The following is a 22606-nucleotide window of genomic DNA, read 5'->3' as shown; positions in this document are numbered from 1 at the left end:
ACTCAGTGGTTCTGCCGCAGAAGCTGACTGGGGAAGAAGCAGGCTCTGAGAAAGTCCTTGTGGAGTGGAAGAACAGAGGGCTGGACACTGAATTCTGACTGCCGTCTTCCGGACCAGGTCATCCTGTTTTGTATCATTGTCTCAAGATTGTAGAATGCCCTTTCCCCTCTCACCTCGGGGTTCCTGAGGACTGTCCAGTCTGCTGAAATGAAATTCGATAGTGCCAGAGAGCAGATTCGTGGTTGCAGGGATGGGCAGAGGGGCATGAGGACACTTTTGGGGAAGATAGAAATAGCCACTGTCCTGACGGTGGTGACGGTTCCCCAGGTTCATGTATGACATATGAACACCTGCCCTTTGCACACTGAAGATGTGCAGGTTACCACCCAGCAACAGACCTCACCAAAGCTTTAGAACAGGAACTCCATGGTCACATGCACGCATCCTGGGGGGGAAAGGTGTCCTTTCCTTCCTTCTACTTCAGGGGCCCTGCCAGAGAAGGCAGTGCAGTGTGGAGATAGGAATGGAGGCAGCCACCAACTGACAGCTGTGTGGCCAGGGGCAAGTCGCTGCATGGCCCACTGGCTCAGTGACTCAGTTTCCTCAACTGTGAAATGGCAGTGAAGAGTGCTTGCCTCCGAGGGCCATTGTGACAAGGAAAACAGATGGTGTGTCCCCCGGGATCTCACTGGGTGGAGGGGGGAGTTGCTGCCCTCGGGCCATTCAGTTGGTCATTAAGAAGTGGAAATTGGCTGGGCGCGGTGGCTCACGCCTGTAATCCCAGCACTTTGAGAGGCCGAGGCGGGTGGATCACGAGGTCAGGAGTTCGAGACCAGCCTGGCCAGCATGGTGAAACCCCATCTATACTAAAAATACAAAAAATTGACCAGGCGTGGTGGCTCACGCCTGTAATCCCAGCACTTTGGGAGGCTGAGGTGGGCGGATCACCTCAGGTCAGGAGTTCGAGACCAGCCTGACCAACATAGAGAAACCCCATCTCTACTAAAAATACAAAATTAGCCTGGCATGGTGACACATGCCTGTAATCCCAGGTACGCGGGAGGCTGAGGCAGGAGAATTGCTTGAACCCGGGAGGTGGAGGTTGTGGTGAGCTGAGATCACGCCATTGCACTCCAGCTTGGGCTCGAAACTCCATCTCAAAATATATATATATATATTAGCCGGGCATCACGCACCTGTAGTCCCAGCTACTCGGGAGGCTGAGGCAGGAGAACTGCTTGAACTCAGCAGGTGGAGGTTGCATGAGCCAAGATCAAGCCACTGCACTCCAGCCTAGGTGACAGAACGAGACCCTGTCTCAAATAAATAAATTAATTAAATTAAATAAAAAATAATGAAAAAGGAAATTATATGGAGAAGGCCTTACATCTGGGTATGTCACAGTTAATGCCCAGTGACAGAAGAATGTCCAATATTATTCTGAGAATTTCTCTCAGGAAAGGGACCTCCAAGTTTTGAAGAAGTGTGATGTAGTACAATATTAGTTAGGACAGCCTGGGCAACATATTGAGACCTTGTCTTTACAAAAATAAAAAATTGCTCAGGCGTAGTGGCATGCGCCTCTAGTCCCAGCTTCTGGGGAGGCTGAGTAGGAGGATTGCTTGAACCCAGGAGTTGGAGGCTTCTGTGAGCCGTGATTGTACCACTGCACTCTAGCCTGGGCAATGGAGCCAGACTGTGTCTGGAAAAAAAGAAAGAAAGAAAGAGAGAAAGAGAGAGAGAGAGAGGGAGGGAGGGAGAGAGAGAGAGAGAGAAAGAAAAAACAGATGGGCAGGGAACAAGGCGGAGGCATATGTGCTCATTTTGCACAGGAGTTGGGCCGGAGGAGGCGAGGCTGGGCAGCCTGGGGCTGGACCAGATGTCTTCACTTTCAGTGCATTCTGCCTGTCCTCATGGCTGCTTGGAGCATTGAGAATGAAAAACGCTGCAGAGGGAATATTGCTTTGATTGTAAAACGCTGTAGAGGGAATATTGCTTTGATTGTTGCTAGATGTGAACTGTGCCCTTAGCCAGTCAGGTTAGCCCGAGGTGGGTGGGAGGATGGGTTTAGTTGCTGGGCCACGTGCCTGGAAAGCTGTGAATATGTACCTGAAGGTTGATCTTGATAATGGCTTCAGGAAGTGGTTGGCTTTTCCTGTGCAAGGTGTGGGACACCCCTCTTTCCTGTGTGTTTTTTTTTTGTTTTTGTTTTTTTGAGACAGAGTCTTGCTCTGTCACCCAGGCTAGAGTGCAGTGTTGTGATCTCGGCTCATTGCAGCCTCCGCCTCCTGGGTTCAAGCAATTCTGCCTCAGCCTCCCGAGTAGCTGGGATTACAGGCACCTGCCACCACGCCTGGCTACTTTTTGTATTTTTAGTAGAGACAGGGTTTCACCATGTTGGCCAGGCTGGTCTCAAACTCCTGACCTCTAGTGATCCGCCTGCCTCGGCCTCCCAAAATGCTGGGATTACAGGCGTGAGCCACCGCGCCCGGCCTCCTTTCTGCTTCTGAGCCAGGACTATGGAGGTGTCTGAGAGGCCGCCGCTTTCCCGGAAAGGTGGGGGCCAGGTGGATTGATGAGACTTCAGCAGACCCTGGGCTTCGGGGAGGGAAGGAGAAGTGAGGGGAAAGAAAGATGCCCTCATGCAGAAGGCCTTCGTTGAGGTCCGCCCTGGTTCCTCCAGGGCACGCTCTGAGTCAGTACAGCGCCACCCTCCACCCGAAGTCCTTGTTAAAGTGCACTTTCTGACTGAGCCACTAGCATGGGGCCTGGGATTCTGCACTTCTCACAAGCTCCCAGGTGATGTGGATCCCACTGGCTGTGAGTAGCTAGGGTCTTGGGTAGGGACTGGGAGTAGATCTATGGTAGCCCCAAACCACATTAACATGGATGGTGAAGTGAGGTGTTGTTTTTTTTGTTTGTTTGTTTTGTTTTTTTTTTACAAATAGAGGGTAAAAATTTTTTACAAATAGAGGGTAAAAAAACACCTATTAAATCAGAACATCCAGGAGTCGCTGCCTACATGGGGGTTTACAGGACATAACTTGTTCTTCCCTGCCATGTGCAGCTAACTGACCCTCCTTCCCTGTCACTGGCACCCCTACCAGTATACCTGTCTCTCATGGACACCCAGACACCCCTTCCCCCGACTAACTGCTCAAAGGCCTTTGAGATGAAGCCCTCCCATGTTTCTCTCTCTTCTGCCCCCAGGCAGAAAGGGTGGGCACAGAGTTATGGAAGCGGGTGGTGTGGCTTGCCCAGGAGGCCACAGTTGGGGGCGTGGGCAGCCATGCTACTTGCCGGGACTGTCACCTCTTTGTCCCTGCTAGAATTCTTACACGTTGGTGGAGACATTTTGCAGCCACCAATGCAGCAATTAATTCAGGCAAAAATCATCACTGGATGCCAAAACCATTAGATGTAAGGTCGTTGGGGACAGAATATTCACAAAGTCTCCAAATATTACCCCAAATTACCTGTGAATCAGGAAGGGAAACTGCGTCTTTACAGAGGAGAGATCTGGCAGCTGCCACCTGGACCACGTGATCAAACAGCCTCCCCAACAGTGGGGCAGCCTGACCCTGCCAGCCGCCAGATGCGGGGCTGGGGAGGAGACATACAGCATCTCCTGCAAGGTGCTCTTGTCAAAACGCTCAGCCTGAATCTCACCGCGGGAATGAATCAGGCAAATTCAGACTCTGGCACATTCTATAAGGACTGGTCTCTTCCAAGAAGTCATTCCCATTAAAGTAAAAAAAATATGTATTTTTTTCTAGATTAGAGAGGAGACATAATAACTAGAGACCTAACAACCGAATGTAATATGTGTGCTTCTTGATTGAATCCTAGATTTTTTGTTTGTTTGTTTTGTTTTTGAGATGGAGTCTCTCTGTGTCACCCAGGCTGGAGTGTGATGGTGTGATCTCAGCTCACTTCAACCTCCGCTTCCTGGGTTCAATCAATTCTCCTGCCTCAGCCTCCCAAGTAGCTGGGACCATAGGCTGCACCACCACGCCTTGCTTTTTTTTTTTTTTTTTTTTTTTTGAGACGGAGTCTTGCTCTGTCGCCCAGGCTGGAGTGCAGTGGCACGATCTCGGCTCACTGCAACCTCCTCCGCCTCCCGGGTTCAAGCGATTCTCCTGCCTCAGCCTCCCTAGTAGCTGGAACTACAGGTGCGCGCCACCACACCCGGCTAATTTTTGTATTTTTAGTAGAGACGGGGTTTCACCATATTGGCCATGCTGGTCTCGAACTCCTGACCTTGTGATCTGCCCGCCTCAGCCTCCCAAAGTGCTGGGATTACAGGCATGAGCCATTGTGCCCAGCCTCAAATCCTAGATTTTTTAAAAAAGCTATAAGGGTGTTAGCGGGACAGCTGGGGAGATGTGAGGCTGGCCCATTGTATGAGTGCGGAATTCCGTGCTAAGGGTGTCGTGGTTCCACGGAGAATGGGACTGATGGCATCTTGCTTTCAAATGCTTCTGCACATGTGTGTGTAGAAACCCCGAGAGCAGGTGTGGGGAATCTGCAGATGTTCCCACATGCTTGTGGGTGGACAATTTTCAAAATCCCCAGCTGGGGAAACATGAATGGGGACTTTGCTGGGTCACTGAGTGGGTGAATGTAGTGAGCCTGCGGCTTCTCCTTTCTCCTCTGATGCTCTACTCGTTGGGAGATCCCCCGATGCCTGACTTGGCCTGGAAGCTACAGTCACAACTGCTTCCAAGGTGTCCTGGATACTCCAGACGGCAGAGCTGAGAGCCAGCAGGCAGGTCAGAGCTCGGCCCCGGGCAGAGGATAACTTCCTGTCTCTGTCCTTCCCCAGCCTGTTTCCTACTCTACAGCAGTGGGGTAAGGGGAGTCCGAAGGTGGCAGCCCCCCCCCCTCCGTGGCAGCCACGGGGGCCCCTGGAAGTGATGTGGCTTCACCTCCCATCCCGCGCGTTGCCAGTGAGAGTGAAAGAGGTCGCAGGCGCCGTGTGACAAGCACTTGGGATTGCGAGTCTCCCAGGCCACAACTGTTTTCTTAGCCTCTCCGGCCTCTCTTCTCGGCTTCCCAGAGATTCCTGATCAGCAAGAGGGCGTCGCGCCCCACCCGGCTGTGCGCCTGCCACCGCTGGGTGCAGGAGGGTGCCTGGGGCAGAGCCTGGAAACAGAGCTCAGCCTCCGACGGGGTTGGCGGGGCGGGCGGGCAGGAGTCCTGCCAATACAGCCACCAGCGTGGCGGCGCAGGGACGAGTGTGGTCCGCCCTGCTCCCGCAGCCGCAGCCACCCCGCCGCCGTCGCGGCGCGCTCTTTGTCTGCGGCTCCGGGCTCAGGGGGCGGGGCGAGCGCGCCTGGGGCCCCGCCCTCTCCGCCTAGGGCGTCCCGCTTCCCGCGTCCCCTAAGGCCCGCCAGTCCCTTGCCCAGCGGGAGATCGCCGCCCCACAGCGACTGCCCGTGGGGCCAACTTCGCGTCATGCCTGCCTCGCCTGCCTGGTGTTGCCCCCTCCCCTGTCCCTGTGTCCCCCTCCCCTGCCCGCATGTCCCCCTCATGCGGGGAAAGCGGTGCCAGCACTTTCCCTGGCCTTGCGAATTGCTCTTCCATCGGTATTCAGCCGCCCCTCTGATGTTCCTGAAAACTCAACCTGTTCCTTCTCTGCAAAAAGCTCCGGAAGGCTGTGTCGATGCAGGTCGAGCTTCCCCACCCGGCCCCCTCCCACCTTTTAGCAAATCCAGAGGCCCCACCTTCGCCCTCCCCTCCCGGGCTCCGACCCAGTGCATTGAGGAGCTCCTCGGCTTCCCTCCCGGGACCTTCTAGTCTCTCTCCCCAACCGGCTCAGTGTCAGGGTGCCCCAGGACTCTCCTTGGGCCTCTCCTGTTCTTGTCTACATTCACTCCCTAGGTGAGCTCCTCCATCTCATGCTTTTGCTTTTTAAATTTTTATTTATTTATTTTTAAATTTTTATTATTTTTGAGACAGGGTCTCAGTCCGTTGCTCAGGCTGGAGTGGAGTGGCACAATCACGGCTCACTGCAGCCTTGACCTCCCAATGCTCAGGTGATCCTCTTGCCTCAGCCCTACCACCTGCCCCCTACCTCCTCCACCACTTGGGGCTACAGGAGCGAGACACCATGCCCAGCTTCATCTCATGATTTTTTTTTTGTTTGAGACGGAGTCTTGCTCTGTTGCCCAGGCTGGAGTACAGTGGTGTGATCTGGGCTCACTGCAACCTCCACCTCCTGGGTTCCAGTGGTTCTCCTGCCTCAGCCTCCCAAGTTGTTGGGATTACAGGTGCCTGCCACCACGCCCTGCTAATTTTTGTATTTTTCGTAGAGATACAGTTTCGCCATGTTGGCCAAGCTGGTCTCGAACTCCTGACTTCAAGTGATCCGTCTGTCTCGGCCTCCCAAAGTGCTGGGACTACAGGCTTGAGCCACCGTGCCTGGCCGTCATCTTATGATTTTAAATAAAGAAAAATTCCTAGTTTAATTGAACAGCAATGGTCACATGCCACCCAGTTAGCTGACTTGGGCTTGGGCCAGACATTTGGAGTGGGGCACTGGAGATGTCCACATGCCTCGGGAAGTTCAAGCTAGAGATAAAAACCTTCCATTTCCTGCCCTGGGCCTAATCCCTGAGTCCTTCCTTCCTCGGTCTTCCTCCCTGCTGTGAGGATACCCCTGGTCCTTGTGGTCCTGTGTGGCAATTTTATGTTTTCTTGTGGTAAGATACGCATAACATAACATTTACCACTAGTGACTTTTAGTTTATTCTCAATGTTGTGCAGCCGTGGCCACTGTCTAGTTCCAGAACAGGTTCATCGCCCCAAAAGGGACCTCATACCCCTCAGCAGTGACTCCCCAGGCCCCCCTTCCTCCAGGTCCTGGCAACCATTCATCTGCTTTCTGTCTGCCTCTTTGCCTTGGCTAGACTGTGCTCATGCAGTCATGTGTGCCGGTCTTTCATTCTTTTTATGTCGGGATGGGTGTACCATGTTGTGCTCGCTCATCCATTCATCCACTGGTGGACACGGGTTGCCTCCGAGTCTTAGTTACTATGGATACTCTGCTGTGAGCATTTGAGTATAAGTTTTCTTTGCATGCCTGTTCTCAACTATGGATACTCTGCTGTGAGCATTTGAGTGTAAGTTTTCTTTGCACGCCTGTTCTCAGTTCTTTGGGGATTGCTGGGTCATATACATAAGCTACACCTAACCTTGCGAGGAGCCACCAGACTGCTTCCCTGGCTGCACTATTTTACATGCCCAGCAGCAAGGCATGAGGCTCCAGGGTCCCCGCGTCCTCTCCAATACTCGTGCTTCCTTTCACTGATTCCGGCCTCCTCGTGGTGTGCGGCGGTATCTCACTGTGGTTTGGGTGTGTGTTTCCTCTGTGCGTACTGGCCGGTGCTGACGCGTCTTTTCCTGCGCTTATTCGATGTCTTCTTCAAGCCCTCACTGTCCCTTGCCCCCAGCCCAACAGCAGGTCCTGGCAGCCTACCTCTAAAACCCAAGCTGACTCTGACCACATCCCTCCACCTCTACTGCCACCCCTGGGGTCATGCCACCATCATCTGTGGTCTGGACCACTGCCGTTGCCTGCTGGTCTGGCCCTTACAGTCTGTTCTCCTGGGAGCTCCCTTCGCTACAAGGAAGGAAGCATGGCTGGTTTCTTGTCATCATTTAGGTCTCAGCTCAAGTGTCACCGACCCAGAGAGGCTGTCCTGACCACTCTACCCACCCAGGCAGCTTTGTCTCTGTCCCCTCCCACCTTCCAACCAAGCCCCTTGGGGAGCGGAACGGGATGGGGGGTGTGTTCTGGATCCACCGTCTCTCCCTTCAGCTCCTTGGCACTCCTTTCCTATGGGGCACCCTGTCCAGGGCAGGTGGGGCAGGATTCCCCCCTCTTCCCTCATCTCCCGTGCTTCCCGGGCCCACCCCCCAGCATCTCCAGCCTGCCCGGGAGTCACATGTCCTCGGCCCACAGAATCCCCAGCACACGCTCCACCCATAGGCCTAGCCCCAGCCCTGGGGTCCCTGGCACCCCACCTGCCAGGGCCCCTCCCCTGCCTTGCTCACCCCCCAACACCCCTGATTGTCGGAAAGGTCTTCCCATGCCCACCACGACCCCCTCCCACTCATCTGTGGGCGGGAGAGCTTGGTCCCTGCCGCACGTTGCCCCCCTAGCATCCAGGCCCACCACCGAGCCCCCGACAGGCCTGGGAGCCCCACTGGTGGGTGGGGACACACCAGCTGGGGGTCTTGCTCACACCGAGGGGCTGGGGGTGGCGGTGGCTTTCCCAGGGCACCCTGCCTTGGGCTGCAGGCCGATGGGTGGGCACCGGCTCCCTCGGAAGGCAGCCCAACCCGGGATCCTGCCGGCCCTGGCTCCACCCTGCCAGCCGGGCCTGGGGCGATCAGTGCCCCAGCTCCTGTCCTCTTCTGCTCAGATGCTGGGTTGGGAGATCAGGGGCCACAGCTCGGCCACTCAGAGCCCTTTCTGCCAGTCTTAGAGGGACCAGTTGTGGGGTGTGTGCAGAGGGGCTGTGCTGTGGGGAGGGCGCATGGCTCAGTCCTCCTGGCCTGAGGCCCGCCTAGCCTAAGTGGCCTCCAGGACCCATGGCCAGGCCCTTCTGCAGCCTTCCAGAAAGAACCAGCTTCCCAGGGTTCCCTGGGGAAGGCCTGGGGCCACCTCCTCTGGAGGGATGGGGCCTGTGCTTCATTCCTCCTTCCCCAGGTCCCCTTCCAGGCCGCCAGGTCCCCTTCCCGACCTGGAGCCCACAGCCTTGTAATTAAATTGTAAACGTCCTTGTAATTAAATTCATATAATATCCATTATTATTATTACTATTTTAGACTAAATTACGTAGAGCTCATTGACTGGATCAAAGGCTACCATGAACGTTTTCAAGGGTTTTTATAGTTATTGACAAATTCTTCTCCAGAAAGTTGACCACTTTACACTCTGGGGTAAGATTCAGACTAAGTGTGTCTAGAAAGGGTGATGGGGTCGGCTGGGAGGAGGAACTGGGCTTGCAGGGGACCTGGGGCAGTGAGTGCTCTCGGTGTGCAAAGGGGAACTGGGCTGTCCCAAGCAGGATGTGAGGGCCACTTGGGCCACATTCAGGCAGAGGGGCCCTGCTAAGGCTTGAGTCCCCTGTTCAGAGCAGGGACCATGGTGGAAATTAAGGACGTTCATGTCAACTGTGGTTGAGATTGGAGCTGCAGTCCTAGAGTCAGCCCTCTTGGGCCCATCTTGGCAGCAAATCAGGAAGGAAGTAGATCTGTGTGCTGAAGAGTCGCCATGGGGCACGTCAAGCCCCTGGCTGAGCCGTGGTGTGCTCACAGGCTGCTGCACTCCCCGGGGCAGCGGAGTGCCAGGGACTTGTATTTTCACCTTTGTGCTCCTCCGCCTCCTCAGTGTGGAGCTCTGAGCACTTCGATTATTTGAAAGGAAATGCGAAAATTTGTACAAAATCTATTGTGCTAGCACGTGATGGAGGAGGGGTCTTTGTGAACAGGCTTTGGGGGTTTGCTTGGCTCACAGCTCACTACCCAGTCAACAGGGTTGACTGCCACGGGGTGGCCTCGCTAAGGTGAAGCATGATGCCCAGCATGTGGTCAGGATGGCACGAGAGCACTGGAGAAGATGAGAGTCGCTGGGAACCTGGGCGAGGGGGGACAAGGGGCATTTGAGTGGGCTTCAGGTACGTGAAGTGTTGCAAGATAAAGTGGGTTTCTTCTGGATTGTTCCAAAGGAGGGAGGTTGCTCTCAATGAAGGAAACATTCAATAGTGAGAGTTTTCCGATAATGAGCTCAGTCAACAATCCCCACTCTCCCCATACTAGAAGCAAAGTGGATTTCTTCTGGATTGTTCCAAAGGAGAGAAGTTTGCACTTGATGAAGGAGACTTTTTTTGGGGGGGGCGGTGGGGGGGTGGATGGAGTCTGACTCTGTTGCCCAGGCTGGAGTGCAGTGGTGCAATCTCAGCTCACTGCAGCCTCCACCTCCCAGGTTCAAGTGATTCTCCTGCCTCAGACTCTCAAGTAGCTGAGATTACAGGCGTGCACCACCATGCCCGGCTAATTTTTGTATTTTTAGTTGAGACGGGGTTTCACTGTGTTGGCCAGGCTGGTCTCGAACTCCTGACCTCAGGTGATCTGCCTGCCTTGGCCTCCCAAAGTGCTGGGATTACAGGCGTGAGCCTCCGTGCTGGGCAATTTTTGTATTTTTAGTAGAGTCCGGTTACATCAGACCCAGGGGCTGGGTCATGCCTGTAATCTCAACACTTTGGGGGGGCTAAGCAGATGGCTTGAGCCCAGGAGTTCGAGACTAGCCTGGGCAACATGGTGAAACCCCATCTCTTATTATTATTATTTTTTAAAAGGTAGATCAGATAAATTACAGGTCCTTAATATGTACTCAACAAATTATGGAAATATATAAAATTTTAATTCAGCCAAGAAACATATTAAAGTTTTATCTTCAGCAAACTGTTAGGAGTTGGGATGGAAGTAGAACGCAGGGTGAAGCCCTCTTGGGGTTTGTTGTCTAATGAAAGGGAGGTAATTAGACAATCACACATAAAAGGCTGAGCTCCGGCCTGGGTATCTTGAGGTCTCCTGGACTTGCTGTAGCATCTGGAGAAGTATGGGGCATCATCTCGCATCACTTAGCACCAGCACTGCCACCCAGCCTTGATGTGGGTCCTGTTGGCCTGAGCGTTTTTCCTTGAAGAAGGTATTAAAGGCAGATTGAAGCCACCTGTGCCCACCCATCCCCTACGCACTTCATCTGCTTGCCTCTCTGCCGTGTTTTCCACCAAGTACGTACTATGAATGAGCCTCCATTATGTGCGCCTCCATTAACTGCACATGCGGAATACCAGGAAGTGTTTGTTCGACTGCTGGCAGACCTTTGGGCTGTCCCTGGTGTTTGGCCACTGTGGCCTTCATGCCCACATCCGCCTGGTCCTCTTGTTGGTGGCTCTGAAGGGCATCTCCTCTCATCTCATGGCTCCAAGTGCTTGCTAGTGGGTCCCCTTTGCCCTGAGCACCTGTTGATATCCTTTGCCCATGTTCTTCTTGAGTTGTTTGTGTCTGTGTTTTCTTGTTGTTTTGTAGGAATTCTTTGCATATTCTGGAAAACCCATTATGAGGTCCATGCATTGTAAGGCTCTCCTCTGAGCCCGCCTTTTTACTGTGTTTAGGGTGTCTTTTGTCGTCTAGAAGTTTTACATCTCTTCCATTATTGCTTCCCCATTTGAAATATTGAGAATTTCATCTCTATCCCACACCATAAAGATATTGTTCTCTTGTTTTGCTTTGTCCCTGTAGGTCTTTGATCCAATTGGAATTGCTTGGCCAGGGCTTGGACTAGGTCTTCTGTCTTGGTGGGGCGAGCTCCCAGGGTGTGGAAACGTTTGCAGGTGGGGCAGGAGGGAGAGTCTGGTGGGAAGCAAGCCTGGGGTTGGCCATGTTGAGTGTTTGTGCCTTTTAGAGACTGGAGTGGTCGAGTAGGCAATCCGAGGGTTGGGGCATTACAGGGGTGGCTTTACCAGTGTGCTACCTCAGGATGGTTGGGGGTGGGGCGGGGAGGCAGGGCTCTGAGCAGGACTGGAAGAGCTGCTGTCATCAGAAGGGCCACAGTGTGGCTCCTTACCATGTGCCTGGCCCTATACCTCTTTGCTCATGGCCCCATATTTTCCCACCTTGTTGGTAGCCCTTAGCCCTTCCCCAGAGGGGAGCTCATTTCTTCCTTGGGGGTCCAGCATGACCGATGAGGAGGAGAGAGAGAGAGAGCGAGAAGGCTTCAGGAGCCCGTGGCTTCCACCCAAAGACCTGCCTGGCTGTCACAGGCAATCACTCTGATTGCTGCTGATCCGAGGTGCTGAGGCTGTGCCCACGCCCATCCCCCTCTTGACATCCCAGCCTCCACCAGCCCGCCCAGCAAGCGCTCCTCAGTTTCCATAGCAACACTGCTGCTCGGTAATGATTCCGGGTAGAAAGGCATTCGTGCGTTCTCTGTCATCTCTGTCACCTGAGCATCCCACTGCCTGCTTGCTGTCCTGCCCCGGGAGTTCAGGAAGAAACCCTGAGGACAGCTCCAAGCCCTTCCGCTTGTGTGTTGGCTTCTCCTCAAGGGCAGTGGTAAGGTGGTAAATGTTCCCAGACAAAAAGCCCTGATTTGGAGCATTTGCCGATTTCCCTGGTGTAAATGCTGCCACTATAGCCGATTTCAAGCCACCACTGCGATGTCACTGAACTTGGAGTTGGGGGAATGCACACATAGTATTTCCATCTCCCATACCAGATGTGAATAACCCCAAAAGCACAGATGACAGAAAAGTGTAGTAAGATAATTAGACAGTGATGTGTTCCGAGGATTTATTGCCTTTGTTGTTAATATCATTCAGTTACCTGTACATTTCTACGGTTAAAATACCAATAATCGCTGTGTTTGACAACTGGCTTCCAAATTTCCCAGCTTCAGTTGGCTCTAGCCACTGCTGCTGAGAGTGTCGAGGCCATTCCATCATGTCCCTTTGTCTACAGCCTTCCTGAACCCACACTCTGCTGCCGCCCACCCTCTTCCATCCTGCCTTTCTAACTGTAGCCTCTCCACCAAGCACAGCATGCCCTGTCCTGACTGACATTCTTATGGTCTTCCAACAAATACCTTCTTGGCTGAAAGCTGTTTCCTTTATAGTATTTGATCCAGAAATTCCACCTCAAGAAATTTTCTCCACCTTGACAACCACTGGTTACACAAAGATTTAAGTATGAAAAATGTATAAAATGGACCCCAGAATGTGTCTTTGCCACATTCTTTATAATAAAAAATCAAAGCCACCCTTACTGATGTGATGATGAACATGATGGTCCACTGGTGTGTTGGTGTGGATGGACCTTAAGGGGCCTGCAGCTGCAAAATGGCACACATAGAAAACAGACTGGAAGGAAACAGGCCGCATGGCCAGGTGCGGTGGCTCATGCCTATAATCCCAGCACTTTGGGAGGCTGAGGCAGGAGGATTACTTGAGGTCAGGAGTTTGAGACCATCCTGGCCAACATAGTGAAACCCCATCTCTACTAAAAATACAAAAATTATCCAGGCGTGGTGGTGGGTGCCTGTAATCCTAGCTATTGGGGAGGCTGAGGCAGGAGAATCACTTGAACCCAGGAGGCAGAGGTTGCAGTGAGCCAAGATTATGCCACTGCACTTCAGCCTGGATGACAGAGCAAGACTCTGTCTAAAAAAAAAAAAAAAAAAACAGCTGGGTGTGGTGGCACATACCTGTAGTCCCAGCTACTTGGGAGGCTGAGGCAGGAGAATTGCTTGAGCCCAGGAGGTGGAGGTTGCAGTGAGCCAAGATCGTGCCACTGCACCCCAGCCTGGGCAACAGAGCAAGACTCCATCTCAACAAAAAAAAGCCCCCAAAAAACAAAAAAATGAACTGTGTTTCTTTTATAATCGGACAAAACTGATTTTGACAAAAAGCTCTTTTCAGAATATGAAAATTTTGGGGAGAAGGGAGACATAGAAAAGTTCAATGATTATCTACAAGGACATAGTCAAATAGAAAAAAGGTAAATGCAGGAGCCGCTGCTGAGGCCACAGGGGTTCCGAGGACAAGCTGGGCTCTCCTCAGATAGCTGTCTTCCCGAAAAGACTCGTACAGCGCTGGTTCTACTGTATTGCAGGCACTAAGACAAGATTTTGCCGTCGGAATTGACATCTCTGTGAGAAACCCGGGGAGGGAGGTGCCGCCGTGAGAATGCAGGACAGAGAGTTCTTCTAAACTTGCTAATATTCGCACAACTCGGAAAAGCAGAGGGCTCTGTGCAGGCGCAGCCACCTGCGCCCACGCCCAGGGCCCTTCTGCCCTCTCATCTGGCACAAGCTCCCAGCCTGCTCCATCCCTAGGCGGACTCTGGGTCTCCTCGCCCTGCCCTCTCTGTGCTGACTGGGGGCTTTGCTTCCAACTGCAAACCAGCCTCCCTGGGTCTTTTCTTGGCCCTGTTCCCTTTGCCTGATGGAGGCCAGGTGTCCCCTGCTCCAGAAGCCTTCCCCGCCTCCCACCGAGGCGTGCATGGCCAGCCGTGTGCTCCCTTAGCTGTGGGTAAGGTCTGTCCCCACGCTCACCTGCAGGGCATAGCCATTTGGGCATAATGCTAATGTGTAGCCTCCCCAGGCCCAGAACAGCCCTTCCACAAGCCGCTGAGCCCATGAGGAGACCCTGCACGCCTGCCTCGAGAGCTGCCTCCTCCTAGAAGTGCTTCCTGCTGACCCTTGCTGGCCCCATGGCACGTGCCCTGAATTCTGGTGGAGTCTGTTCAGTCCTTCTTGGTCCTTAGTCATTCGTCCCTTCTCTACTTGCCTCCCTTCCCCAAGGAGGACTTGAAGGTCGCAGCATACTGTCCCAGGGTGCTGCGGAAGCAGCCTTCAACCTTGTGGGCACTCCTTGCCCCATCACCTGCGCTGTGCGTAATGGGCTTCCTTCTGCTACCCTTCATTGTCCTTCCTTCACCCCTACAGCATCCCGCAGAGCTGCTTAGGTCCTACTTCCGCCTTGGGCCCTGGCCCGCGATGGCCTCCTCCTCTCTGACCCCTCCTTCTGGCCACCGGGCAGCCTGTCCTGGCTCATGACCTTGACTCAGTGCCACAGCCTTGCTGAGCTTGCTGATGTGGTTTCCTCATCTGCAATAATGACATCTCCCTCAAGGTTGTTGGGAGTTGGGATTTTGTGGGGACCCACATCAGGGGTCTTTCCCAGAATGTAGCTCATGGCACGTGCCCAAAAAACAGTGGTGGAATTTTTTTTTTCTTTGAGACGGAGTCTCGCTCTGTCGCCCAAGCTGGAGTACAGTGGTGCGATCTCGGCTCACTGCAAGCTCCGCCTCCTGGGTTCATGCCATTCTCCTGCCTCAGCCTCCCGAGGAGCTGGGACTACAGGCGCCCACCACCACGCCCGGCTAATTTTTTGTATTTTTAGTAGAGACGGGGTTTCACTGTGTTAGCCAGGATGGTCTCGCTCTCCTGACCTCGTGATCTGCCCGCCTCGGCCTCCCAAAGTGCTGGGATTACAGACGTGACCCACCGCGCCCGGCCTAGTGGTGGCTTTATAAGGACCACTTTCTTGGCACCTCTTTTAGGCTACTTTGCAGTTCCAGGGGGCTTCTTGTACATCAAGGCCTTTTCTCTTGGGCAAGTCAGTTGTCACTGTGAGGACACAACGCCGTATCTTTAGGCATCTTCCTACTTGTCCCCCAACCTGACCCTGGCCCTCCCTAGTGAGTAGACATTTGTTGAGAGACTAGGCTCATCTGAAGAGTCAAGGTCATCCTCTTGCTTGATGCTGAATGAGCACAACACAGATGCTCACTGAGTGTTGGCTGTTATGGTCCAGTCATTGCCAAGGAACTCAATGGGATCTTCATGCTAGCTCTGGCCTCAGTGCCGCCCTAGAAAGAAGTGGGTCCGGATGGGGAGAGGCCAGGAGAGCTCAAGCAGTGTCTGGAGGACGTTGTAGGGCGGTATCACAGCCTCCAGACCCAGTGCACAGAGGCTGGGTCCCCCAGTCCTTGGTGTGACTTGGCGATCCCCAGCTGGCCTTCAGTGGGATGAAGGCTGAGCAGTGGGGCTTGCCTGGGAACAGGGGCACCAAAGGTAGCCAGGGCTGCAGACAGCAGATTCCTTGCTTGAGTGGCTTGGGGTGCTGGTTGTCAGCCCAGGTCCTGCCAGCTAGGGCCTCTGCCTTGACCTCAGAGGGGAGGAGCAAGCCTTTGAGGGTTCTTACGGAGGCGTGTCTCTGCCGCAGGTAAACGGGAAGGAGCTCTCCAAGCTGTCTCAGGAGCAAACTCTGCAGGCCCTGCGCTCCTCCAAGGAGCCCCTGGTGATCCAGGTGCTGAGACGCAGCCCCCGCCTCCGGGGGGACAGCTCCTGTCACGACCTGCAGCTGGTGGACAGTGGCACTCAGACCGACATCACCTTCGAGCATATCATGGCGCTGGGCAAGCTGCGTCCGCCCACCCCGCCCATGGTCATCCTGGAGCCGTACGTCCTCTCTGAGCTGTGAGTCGCCCTCAGGAGGGCCCCGGGCCCTGCCTCCAGAGAGGGCAGGCCACCTGGAGCGGCCATCCGCACGCCACCCTCTCGGGCAGGAAGCAGGCCCCTCGGCCTCCAGAACTGACCGTGGTACCCAAGGGCTCCAAAACCTCCAGGCCTCTAGCCTTGGGCCGGGCTCCAGCAGGCGCCCCGTTGTATCTACCCCCAGGGCCGAGGGAGGACCCTCCTGTCCGGGACGTCGCTGCCGGAAGTGCCAGGGTTGAGGGCCTCAGCTCCTCCTCCTCCATCCTCTCTCCTCTGCCGCCTCACAAGCTCACTCCTTGAATCTTCTTGCATCCCTTGTCTGTCTCATTCCTCTACCTGCTCTGAATTTCCTCCATCTCTTCAGCTTCTTTCTTTGGCCCGACCGGAAGAAGGGCCTTTCATCCATGCCTGGTGGCTCATGACCGCGTGAGCGCTGCCTCATTCTGCTAATCTTAGCCCGGGCTGCGGGGTGGTAGGCCACAGGGCCATGAGCAGCCAACCTTAGTTTTGGGGCCAGGAGGGCAGCCCCTGGAGGTAGGGTGGGCCCCCCTCTGCTCTGCAGAAGTCCTCCAGGGCCTGGATAACTCCTGGGGGCGTTGCATGAGTGGGGCCAGTGCTGGGTGGGCGGGTGGACACCCGGAGATTGGAGAAGTTGGTCCCTGCCAGCTGGCGTGGTTGGAGGAGTCTGGTCTGGGGGACGGGAACGCTAGAGGCATGCGCAGGTCCTCTGCGTGGACGCTGCACACTCAGGTGCGAAGAGTGTCCCCGGTCTTTGCATGGCTGCATGTTGCCCAGGAAGGGGCTCTGCAGGAGGCAACTGGGCTACCCACCCTTAAGAGCACAAGCAGAGCAGGTCTCCGTGCCAGGCACGCTGGGATCGGCCTGCCTGGGAGCTGGGGCTGAGGTGTGAGAGGATGGCCAGCTGGTGTGACCCCCACCTTCTCCTGGGCAGCCCCCCAATCAGCCATGAGTATTATGACCCGGCGGAGTTTATGGAGGGCGGCCCACAGGAGGCAGACCGCTTGGATGAGCTGGAGTATGAGGTGAGCCGGGTGGCCAGGCCAGGGCCCGCAGCCAGCTGCGGGAGCCGCCCCGACGCCTGTGTGCCTTCCTGCCCAGGCCCAACCCCGTGGCCCTCCTGGCACGCATCTGGCTGAGTCAGGGAGGGTGCGGGTGAGGTTACGTGTTCCGTCCATGTCGGTGAGTCCACGTCCCATGCACGTCTGTCTTCTGTGTCCTGTGCCTGTGTGTGCCTCGTGCATTTCCTGGGAGGGAGACCACTGAGTACATGCGCCACGTGGGATGGTAAGAGACACCCTCAAAGCGGGGGCTGGAAACTGAGCTCAGGGGGCTCCAGAGGAAGCTGAGGGGCTGCGGGCTGAGGGGCTGCGGGCTGAGGGGCTGGGCTGTGCTGCCTGCTCCCTCACTCACGCATTTCTGGGGCTTTCTACCTCTGCTTCCTCCCGGACCCCTCGTGGCAGGAGGTGGAGCTGTATAAAAGCAGCCACCGGGACAAGCTGGGCCTGATGGTTTGCTACCGCACGGACGACGAGGAGGACCTGGGCATTTATGTCGGAGAGGTATGCAGACGGGTATGCCCCAGCCCCGAGGCCCATCCACGTGGCCTGCCTGTGGCTCAGAGGCTGCCCTTAAGGTCCCAGCTACCAGAGACAGGGCATCACAGCTAGGGTGCTGCGTGGTGAGGCGATGATGGTCGACGGCTTCAGCCACTGTCCAGTGAGGCAGTCATCTGCAGAAAGAGGCCTGTGCCTGGGTGGGACAGCAGATGGGCCTGAGAACTAGCAACAGGGTTGCTGTCTAGCCTTCTCCCGAACCCGTCTTGGGCAGATGTCTGTGTATCCCCAGGAGGGGGATGGCCCCTCGCTCCCCTCCCTACTAGTAGCATCCCACTAAAGCCACTCTTCCAGATGGACAGTGTCCTACTTCCCACCAATGCCCAGGGCTGACCAAAAGCACAGGCTTCCGTGCAGAAGAGCCTAGGAGTGCCAGGGGCAGGGGCGGGGAGAGGTGACTACTCCACAGCCTCTGCCTCTGCTTCCTGGGGCTCGGAGCTGGAAGGGGAGCCAGAGAGCCTTCAGCTTGCTTTGGGGGCCCCTGAGGTGAGCCTGCCCCCTTCTACTGAAAGGGTATGTTAGGCACCAAGTCCCCAAGATGCGTGTGTCCTGCAGGTAAATCCCAACAGCATTGCAGCCAAAGACGGCCGGATCCGTGAGGGAGACCGCATCATCCAGGTGAGCACTTGCAGGCTGCAGGCCTGGCCCAAGGCCCCACTGTGCCCGTCGGCCCAGCCACCTCTCTTTAGCCAGTCCCTGGCTCTCTCCCACTAAGAGCTAACCCTGAGGCCCAGCAGCCTGCCGTGTCCTAAACCCGGGCTGAGTCTCATCTCTCTCCTGCCCACTCACCCCAGTGGCTCCCGTGTGCCTATGGGATCTGCTGGCATCCAGGGCCCCTGCTGCTCTGAAACCTCCTGGCCCCTCTCCCTCTGCCCCACTCCATGCTCTCCTGAGCACACATTTGCTCTTGCAAGAGCCAGGCCACCCTCTCCCTGGTACCTTCCACTTAGTTACATCCTCCCAGAGCTCAAGCCCCAGCCTAGCCCAGCTGAGCCCAGAGTGCTTGGGCTCCCTGCACCCGCCCAGGGTCCGCCCCAGGGCCAGCCCTAGCATGCTTGTTGATTGTATCCTGCCTGCCTCAGATTAACGGTGTAGACGTCCAGAACCGGGAAGAGGCGGTGGCCATCCTGAGCCAGGAAGAGAACACCAACATCTCCCTGCTGGTGGCCCGACCTGAGAGTCAGGTGTGTATGCCTGGCAGGGCGACCCGGGGCCACGACATCAGGCTTTCTGTCTTGGAAGCTGCTGGCCGTGACTAGGGCACAGATGTGCCAACAACCTGGAGTTGATGGAGGGTGGGTGGGCAGGGGTCTCTCAGGGCCCGTTTCCCCTCCTGGCCTCTGAAGGCTGAGTGGGCTGGGGCCCTGCCCCCAGGTTGCTGAGCTTCACCGAAACAAGCCAAGTGTGGGGCCCAGAGCAGACAAGAAGGGTATATGGGGAGGTCCTTGAAGCTGTGGGGACACCAGGGCCTGTCTCCACAGCTGGCGAAAAGGTGGAAGGACAGCGACCGGGATGACTTCCTGGATGACTTTGGCTCTGAGAATGAGGGGGAGCTGCGTGCTCGTAAACTGAAATCACCCCCTGCCCAACAGGTGAGGAAGGAAAAGGGCGCTGGTGGGGAGGGCGAGGAGGAGAGAACTGGGTGGAAGGCGCTGAGGCTGTGCAGGGTCTCCCAATGCTTGGCAGGGAAATGAACCAGGCCTGAAGCCCCTTCCGATCCTCCTGTGACATCCCGTGACATCCCTGTCCGTGGGACCTAACTGAGCGGTACTTACCTTTCTGCTCTAGCTCGGAAACGAAGAGGAGAAGGGGGCTCCCGATGCCGGCCCAGGCCTGAGCAACAGCCAGGAGCTGGACAGCGGGGTGGGCCGGACTGACGAGAGCACCCGGAACGAAGAGAGCTCTGAGCACGACCTGCTGGGGGACGAACCCCCGAGCTCCACCAACACCCCGGGAAGCCTGCGCAAGTTTGGCCTGCAAGGGGACGCCCTGCAGAGCCGGGACTTCCATTTCAGCATGGACTCTCTGCTGGCCGAGGGGGCGGGGCTGGGAGGGGGCGACGTCCCGGGCCTCACGGATGAGGAGTATGAGCGCTACCGTGAGCTCCTGGAGATCAAGTGCCACCTGGAGAACGGCAACCAGCTGGGCCTCCTCTTTCCCCGGGCCTCCGGAGGCAACAGCGCCCTGGACGTCAACCGCAACGAGAGCCTGGGCCACGAGATGGCCATGCTGGAGGAGGAGCTAAGGCACCTGGAATTCAAGTGCCGCAACATCCTGCGGGCGCAGAAGATGCAGCAGCTGCGCGAGCGCTGCATGAAAGCCTGGCTGCTGGAGGAGGAGAGCCTCTACGACCTGGCGGCCAGCGAGCCCAAGAAGCACGAGCTGTCCGACATCTCCGAGCTGCCCGAGAAGTCGGACAAGGACAGCACCAGCGCCTACAACACTGGGGAGAGCTGCCGCAGCACCCCGCTGCTTGTGGAGCCCCTGCCCGAGAGCCCCCTGCGGCGGGCCATGGCCGGCAACTCCAACTTGAACCGGACCCCTCCCGGCCCCCCTGTTGCCACCCCCGCCAAGGCAGCTCCTCCACCGGGGAGCCCCGCCAAGTTCCGGTCCCTCTCCCGGGATCCTGAGGCCGGCCGTAGGCAGCACGCGGAGGAGCGCGGCCGCCGCAACCCCAAGACGGGGTTGACCCTGGAGCGTGTGGGCCCTGAAAGCAGCCCTTACCTCTCGCGGCGCCACCGCGGCCAGGGCCAGGAGGGCGAGCACTACCACAGCTGCATGCAGCTGGCCCCGACGCGAGGCCTGGAGGAGCTGGGCCACGGCCCCCTGAGCTTGGCCGGTGGCCCTCGGGTGGGCGGGGTGGCGGCCGCGGCCACTGAAGCACCGCGCATGGAGTGGAAAGTGAAGGTGCGCAGCGACGGAACCCGCTACGTGGCCAAGCGGCCCGTGCGAGATCGGCTGCTGAAAGCCCGTGCTCTGAAGATCCGGGAGGAGCGCAGCGGTATGACGACCGACGACGACGCGGTGAGCGAGATGAAGATGGGCCGCTACTGGAGCAAGGAGGAGCGGAAGCAGCACCTGATCCGGGCCCGTGAGCAGCGGAAGCGGCGCGAGTTCATGATGCAGAGCCGGCTGGAGTGCCTGCGGGAGCAGCAGAATGGCGACAGCAAGCCCGAGCTCAACATCATTGCCCTGAGCCATCGCAAAACCATGAAGAAGCGGAACAAGAAGATCCTGGACAACTGGATCACCATCCAGGAGATGCTGGCCCACGGCGCGCGCTCCGCCGATGGCAAGCGGGTCTACAACCCTCTTCTCTCGGTCACCACCGTGTGAGCTGCCCGGGCGGGTACACGGCCCAGGCCCAGGGAGCCCCCTGGGGCCCCAGCCCTCACTCTCCTATAGAGATTGTGTGTGTGTGTGTGTGTGCGCACGCACACATCTCCTCGTCTGGGTGTGCGCACAGGGCTTTAGCAGAGAGAAGCCCCTGAGGAGAAGGGACGCTTTTCTTCCTTCTGCCCAAGTAAAGTGACCATGCCAGTGGCCAGCACTGGGGGCACACCTGTGATGGGCACCCCTGTGATGGGCACCCCTTCGGCTGTGCGTGTGCATTCCCCATCCCCCATGCTCTTGCGTGTGCTTGCACGTGCACGCACACACACACACCCAGTGCTCTCTCCACCCGACCCGTGTACTTGCAGACAGGGAAGTTGAGCTGAAAGGAGCACAAGAGAGTGTCCGGCTTCGCTGCTGAGCGCGGCCTCTCCCCGCTGCTGCGCACTGCAGTTATTTGTAGACAAAGGCACCCCTGATTTTTGTGGTTTTTCTCCCTTTCTGTGCTTGCCAATAGTTGTTTTGTTTTGTGGACCTGCCCTGGGGGCTGGCAGCTCCTTCAGGCAGCCTGGCAGAGGTGGAACTCCCCTCTCCACTGATGGCTGGGAAGGGAGTTGGGGAGGAAGAGTGGGAGGGAGGGCTGGGGATGGATGGGAGGGAAGGGGAGGGAAAGGTGGGAGGAATGGGAAGCAGCTGTTCTGGTGGCTTCCACTCTGAGGTGTGGGAACGGGGAGCCTCTGGGGGGCACCTGTTTCCCCAGTGACTCAGAGCAAGACTGCAGGAACGGAGGGGTCCTGCAGGGTGTCCACCAAGAAGTCACAGAGCCCGTTCTGCGCCCCACACCATCTGGAGCAGGGGCTTCTCTTCTGAGTGAACTGAGGAAGGTGCTTAGATGGTGAGGGGTCTAGAAACCAAGCCCCATGAGCAGCAGTGGAAGACCTCGGGCCATGCGGCCTGGGGAGGACTTGGTGGCGATCCGCAACCTGGACCCCAGTGAGAGGCGGTGGGCTGACTGGGAAGGAGAGGCCCCCAACCTCCTCAGGATTTGCACGTGTGAACTAGGCTGCCTGTGGGGTGCCCCTTAGGCTTGGAGAGCCCCAGATTGGAGGCAGACAGACTGCACCACCCCTTCCCCCCTGCATCTCAAGAATAAAGCAAGCTGCCTTTGTACTTGGTTGAATCGTGGCCTCCCTGTGTTCATTCTTATTGGGCTGGGGAAAGAGTTGTCAGTTTGGGGTGGGAGAAGGAAGAGGGGAGAAGGGTTAGGGTCAACTGAAAGCCAGGCTGCAGCCCTCGGTTTGTCTTGGATGTCAGGAGCAGTGACTGTGACCTCCCATGGACAATTGTGTGGCACTCCAGGAGGAGATATAGCAGAGTCACCTGAGTCATTTCAGAGGTGTCACAGTCACAGGGTGGTGACCAGATGCAGAAGGCTGGCAGAAGCCTGACTTCAGACTAGCCTCCAGGCAAGGGCTACGGTCATCTCCATGGACCAAACCGTAGGTGGGGCCCGCTGCTGGCACATGCCACAGAGAAGTGGGTTCCAGCCCCATCCCTCCCAGCAGGG

At 56.5% G+C, this 22606-nt stretch overlaps 1 protein-coding gene across 7 annotated transcripts in view; it reads left to right on the top strand.

The window, feature by feature from the left end:
* Window positions 1-22219, top strand: part of PDZD4 (PDZ domain containing 4) — a 28585-nt gene extending 6366 nt beyond the window's left edge. For 2 of the 7 annotated variants that reach the window (XM_004065092.5, XM_019019197.2), the window contains exons 2-8: window positions 15801-16036; window positions 17025-17115; window positions 17554-17652; window positions 18262-18324; window positions 18789-18890; window positions 19188-19298; window positions 19495-22219. In XM_004065092.5, coding sequence (XP_004065140.1) covers window positions 15801-16036; window positions 17025-17115; window positions 17554-17652; window positions 18262-18324; window positions 18789-18890; window positions 19188-19298; window positions 19495-21042 — 2250 coding nt within the window. In that variant the 3' untranslated portion in view covers window positions 21043-22219. Of the gene's footprint in view, window positions 1-15800; window positions 16055-16256; window positions 16499-17024; window positions 17116-17553; window positions 17653-18261; window positions 18325-18788; window positions 18891-19187; window positions 19299-19494 lie in introns of those variants that run through there. The other 5 variants (XM_004065093.4, XM_004065094.3, XM_019019201.3 and 2 more) reach the window with 4 other exon arrangements.
* Window positions 22220-22606: the final 387 nt, after the last annotated feature.

This window comes from Gorilla gorilla, chromosome X (assembly GCF_029281585.2).
Source record: "Gorilla gorilla gorilla isolate KB3781 chromosome X, NHGRI_mGorGor1-v2.1_pri, whole genome shotgun sequence".
Classification (NCBI taxonomy): Eukaryota; Metazoa; Chordata; class Mammalia; order Primates; family Hominidae; genus Gorilla; species Gorilla gorilla.
Note: the sequence above shows the minus strand (reverse complement) of the source record. Positions and strands in the feature narration are given on the sequence as shown.